The 5,414-nt window shown below is 32.9% G+C and overlaps 1 protein-coding gene and 1 pseudogene across 1 annotated transcript; one reads left to right on the top strand and one right to left on the bottom strand.

Annotated features, from left to right (window-relative positions):
* The first annotated feature begins 1,228 nt into the window (after nt 1-1,228).
* Nucleotides 1,229-4,094, top strand: LOC127161784 (deleted in malignant brain tumors 1 protein-like). Its single transcript, XM_051104530.1, has 4 exons — nt 1,229-1,694; nt 1,942-2,249; nt 3,383-3,679; nt 3,775-4,094. Exons 2-4 carry the CDS (start codon nt 2,138-2,140, stop codon nt 4,092-4,094), a joined length of 729 nt encoding a protein of 242 aa, XP_050960487.1. The 5' UTR covers nt 1,229-1,694; nt 1,942-2,137.
* A 99-nt stretch (nt 4,095-4,193) lies between these two features.
* The window catches only part of LOC127161783 (scavenger receptor cysteine-rich type 1 protein M130-like), a 7,184-nt pseudogene continuing 5,963 nt past the window's right edge, over nt 4,194-5,414 (bottom strand).

Here is a 5,414-nt window from a genome sequence, read left to right as displayed (position 1 = left end):
ATATTGATGGACATAAGTCTTCATGTGTGTTTTTTTTTTTTTTTTTTGTTTTGTTTTGTTTTGTTTTGTTTTGTTTTGTTTTTGTTTTGTTTTTTAAGGCCAACAGTTTTTTCTGGCCACTTGTAACATGTTTTAAATTGTCATATGTATTGTCTGGTGGACACTTTGTTTGGCTTAGTTTTAATAGCACAATGTTTGGAATGATTCTCATGTGGTGATCATTAATTTTTGAGTGTTCTGCTGCTGCAATGTTGACAAAGAATCAGAATCTACAGTGCCTAGTTTACACAGTTTGTGTTTTAAATTAACTGATCTACTAAAGTTGTTTTATGTGTCTGTAATGTTTGGATAAAATGTGTGACAGCTGCACCCATTTGAAAATTGTTTTTAAAAGAAATAAAACTGATAAAAATTGATGTTTACAGTTGCATTTTTTTTGTGTGTTTTTCTAACTGTATTGCAGAAAAGCAACAATAATTTTACATTCTTTTGTGATTATTTATTATTATTGGTAAATATAAAGGTAGCAAGGCAATAAGACAACAAATAACCCAATAATTAGGTTATGTTTAACCCAGCAACACCGTTAACCTGACCCACTGGTTGGGTCAAATAAACAACCCAGCATTCTGGGTCAAATGGTTAAACCCAGCACTTGGGTCAAAACAGCCCAACACGTGTTCTGTCCCATAGTTACCCAGCAGCTGGGTTAAGGTTGGGTTATCTTTTAACCCAGCACTTTTTAGAGTGTAGGATAAGATTAATTGGAAAAATAGTTCTGATTCTAAACAGATTGAAAATAAGACATAATTTCTGAAGTATTGTTAGGGTACATATTTCTCTGGTCAGTATACTGCAGTCAAAATTAACAAGCAAAATTATTCTGGTACAGACAGTATTTTAACTGGGGCTCATGTCATAGTCAAATGAGTTTGGCGCACGTTGCCACCAACAGGAATAGATCGGTACTGCAATATTAAACACAAGTGTTGGTCGACTGTTCCTGTATGATGAACTGTGTATGGGCACAGGTATACTTTATTGTCTTTTTAAAGTGTATTTATTTATTTTGAGAAAATGTAAAACTAATATACTACCATTATTATATGTATTATGTATACTTGTGTATACTATGTGTGTACTTAAGAACTGTTGCAAAAAACACACTTCTGCATAAATAACAGTAATAAAAAAAAAAAAATGTTTGCATCCAACTAATATTTGTAAACATGAACTCAAAGCAAGAAGCATGAAGTTTGTTATGAGCATTAGTATTTGTCAATCTGCAGGTGCTGAGCTTTGATGCTCTAAATAAACTGTCCCTGAAATCAGTTTCCTGTATGTTTGACTTTGTCACCCCTCTATCTTGCATGTTTCTCCCCAGTTAAGTGTCACTATGAAGTGGAGGAGGAGTCCTGTTCATCAATGCTGACGTGCTTTAAATAAATATGGTGAGAATCATAAATACACCTTCTGATTTGTCAGTGAAACTTTTTGATGATTTCCTCTCTTCTGTCTAATAAGGTAAAAGTGTCTTTGATTGGCTTGTTGTTTGGTGGTTGTGAAGCCTTCTGCCTCTGTCTCTCCTAAATCTTTCAGTTCTGAGCTGATCAAACATTTAGTATTATCAGTAAAGATGGAGAGCGGTCTAACTCTCATTTTTTTGTCTTCTGTGATCAAACTTGCCACAGCTGGTATGTACAAATTAAGGATCATTATATGTTAGTTAATGTTATAGTGACTGACTCTGTGTTTATGTTTTTGTGTGTGAAATATTTGCATTAATATAAAAGTAAATTTCCTTATCTTGTGGTCATTTTGTACTTTCCTCTCTTTCACTGACTGAATGTCTGTTTGTGTCCATCTTCTTCCACATACATTTAACAGCATACACATCTTTCTAAATCTTTTTTTTTTTTTTTTTTTTTTTTTTTTTTACAGGAAATGTGAGGCTGGTGGGTGGTAGTAATTCCTGTGCTGGTAGAGTGGAGGTTTATTATGATGGAGAATGGGGAACTGTGTGTCATGATTTTTGGGGTTTGACAAACACTGCAGTGGTGTGTAGAGAGCTGGGCTGTGGTGAAACTTCAAACTCAATGCATACTGTTCACTTTGGACCAGGATCAGGAAAATCTGGATGGATAATGTGAGATGTAGTGGATCAGAGTCCTCAATATTCAAATGCTCAAAAACAAAAATGGGAGATCATGACTGTGTACATAAAGAAGATGTTGGTGTTATCTGCTCAGGTAGGTGATTTTCTAATAAAAGCCGTAAAACAGTTAAGAAAAGCTATCTGTCCACTATCTCCAACATTTAGAGATGATTGTTGCATTTTACCCCCTATAGTGACAGTCACACAGAATATTCAAACTGGTCATGAACTATCTGTTACCTTTGGCTTATTCACCATGGTAAAATGATCATTTTAACAAATACAGTATATTCAATGTATGACTATATCCATACAAATCTAAATAAAAATACAGAATTATGTTAAACACATAAGCTATGCTTGCACTCTGTCCTGACTACATATAAATAGCCTATTGTAAATATTAAATACTGTATTTTTTAAATAATTATTATTTTTTTTTTTTTTTTTTTAATTTGTTAATGATAATTAATAAACATGGATGGTCAAATATGTGACCTCTTGGGTTTACTATATTTGATGCACCATTACCATATTTGATGCTAAATAAAATACACCATTTTGGGTGAACTACAAATAGTTAACCACCTAAGTTGCCAAATGGTATAAGCATATGGGTAGCAATATTCATTTGGTAACAAAATGAAAATCAATTATATAGTATTCAATTATATAATTTACATTTGTCATTTCCTACACTAGTTTTAAATATATAAATTAAATACATATTTTTAACTCTTTAAAGTGGCAAAATTAAAATAAAAATTATTTATTTTAAAAATTAAATATGTTTAGCAAAATTATCATTTTAATGCTATTTTTCCTAAATGCATTTAGACTTATAGATAGGACACTTTTATCATAATACTGCATGATAATTGTAGCTAAATGTAATGTGGATTTTAAAATTGCATTCTGAGCAAAAGGTATAGTAAAATGGTAAATGTCTTTTATTTTTCTTAAATGCATTAACATTTACATTTAAGATTTTCATTAAATACCTCGCAATGAATGTTAAAATCAACGTGGATTTGAAAATGCATTCCGAGCTGATCATGCCCCCAACCTGTCAATCATTACATAAAGGTGGGGCTTATGAAAAATTACAACACTCCATGGTCTCCCATATAATATATAAACTAACAATCACATTTGTGACTTTTTTTATACTGTAGATTTATTTATTTATTTTTGTGACATTTTAAATGGTTTATTATTTTATTTCAGGCATCAGGTTGGTTGGAGGTTCTCACTGCTCTGGAAGATTAGAGGTGCCTCATGGGAACACATGGTACACAGTCTGTGCTGATGCCTTTGACCAGCAGGATGCAGAGGTTGTGTGTAGAGAGCTGGACTGTGGGGCTCCTGTACAGGTGCTGGGAGCAGCTGCTTTTGACAAAGGAGACACTCAGATGTGGACACAAGAGATTCAGTGCAAAGGAAATGAGTATCAGTTTGCTCTCTGTCCAATGTCACTTTCACACAATTGTTCCCATGACAATGATGTGAGCGTTGTATGTGCTGGTATGTAAACGATATAAACTTTAAGTATTGACATAAAACTATTGAATAACAAAAATTATTTTTCATTTTTTCTCTATCTTTCTTTTGCCCTTTAGAAACATTGCGATTAGTAGGTACTAACAGTCACTGTGCTGGTAGAGTGGAGGTTCTTCATGATGGTCAGTGGGGAACAGTGCGTGATGTTGGCTGGGATTTGGCTGATGCTGCAGTGGTGTGTAGAGAACTGGGCTGTGGAGAGGCTTTAAGTGCACCAAAGAGTGCTTACTTTGGAGAAGGATCAGGAAAAATATGGATTTCTAACTTACAGTGTACTGGAACAGAACCTACGTTGATGAACTGTGGATTGTTTGGATGGGGACTAAAAGCTAAACATACTGAAGATGCTGGAGTCATCTGCTCTGGTAAGCTCATCTAGACTTATTTCATAATCACTAATCTTTTCTCACACAGAATTTCAGGATGAATTAAAAAAAAATGCTACATGCTTGGTTGTCTGTGTGGGTGAAGTAATGTGTTATGTGACATGCTGCATCATGACATGAAATTTACAAAAATACACTTTATCACTACCTGTAACAACAAGTAGCACTATACAATGTTCACTTTTTAAAATTTCTTTACAAAACAAGAATGACACTATCTCACTATAATTCACTGCAGTATATGTTACATAGTTCATTTTTGCATTAGAGTGTGAAATTATTCCTAAATTTTCTCCTTTTGAATAGATGGTAATGAAATTGAAAAACTATCACTTGCATAGGTTTTCAACTATTGCTAATTGCTGTATTTGTATTTGTTTTTTTTAAAAAACAGACTATATTTCAATATGGTATTACTGTATAAATGTATTGTAAAATACTCAAAAGTATAATACATACATACATACATACATACATAATCAACATGGTTCTAAGTCCTCCCTCTCTCTGCCACTCTTTTTTTCCCACCAATGTGTCTTCCTTGATCCATGTTTCCAAATAAAGTCATTCTGAAGCCATCCCCATAACCAAAAAATACAAAAACAAACAAAAAAAAAGACTAAAAATAGGACACCTAGGTTGACTTTCAGCTGAAACTGCTGCTAGTTGTGTTTGGAATAATTATTATTTAATTTCATAGTAAATATTTTTTTTATATTTCAATATAATTCCTGCAGAAATGGACAGGGTTTGCCATCATTCTGATTTAAATGTGCTTTTAGCAGTTTTGAAAGTGGTGGGAAAAAATGTGCTGCAAATATATAGTGTTTTGCAGATAGTGAAGTATGAATAACAAAAGTGTTCATGGATTTCAAAAAATCTTGATGGTGTGAAAACAATGAAAAATGATTCACAATATGGTCTGTCTAGACTTCTGTTTTGCTGAATGTGTGATGAGTTCTGATATTGTGGCTTCAGCACTGACCAATGCTTGTTAGCAGTGAAAAAAAAATTGTAAGTTTACCAGTTACCAAAAGAATATGTAAATATATGCAAATATAGAGTTTTGTTGGTGGTTGAAGTGAGAAAAATGTATGGAATTAGAATTAGTATAGTCATAATGTAGCAATGACAAATGATACATAGTTTAGCCCTGATGCAGTAGACTGCTGCTGTGCCTATAATGTGTGAAGGGTTTGAAAAAGTGACTCAAGTACCCAAAGTATGGAGGAATTGTTCCTAATGTTTGCAAAAAAAAAAAAAAAAAAAAAAAGCGCTGGGTGCATTTTTTTCACAAATGTTTTCCTTATGTT

This window comes from Labeo rohita, unplaced genomic scaffold, assembly GCF_022985175.1.
Source record: "Labeo rohita strain BAU-BD-2019 unplaced genomic scaffold, IGBB_LRoh.1.0 scaffold_731, whole genome shotgun sequence".
NCBI lineage: Eukaryota > Metazoa > Chordata > Actinopteri > Cypriniformes > Cyprinidae > Labeo > Labeo rohita.
This window is presented reverse-complemented; position numbering and strand designations above follow the sequence as displayed.

Excerpts from the sequence above, each read along its gene's own strand:
- LOC127161784 (XM_051104530.1), top strand. The coding sequence starts at position 2,138 with ATGGATAATGTGAGATGTAGTGGATCAGAGTCCTCAATATTCAAATGC. Across the intron at positions 2,250-3,382 it reads TGTTGGTGTTATCTGCTCAG|GCATCAGGTTGGTTGGAGGT; the intron begins GTAGGTGATTTT and ends ATTTTATTTCAG. Across the intron at positions 3,680-3,774 it reads TGTGAGCGTTGTATGTGCTG|AAACATTGCGATTAGTAGGT; the intron begins GTATGTAAACGA and ends TTTGCCCTTTAG.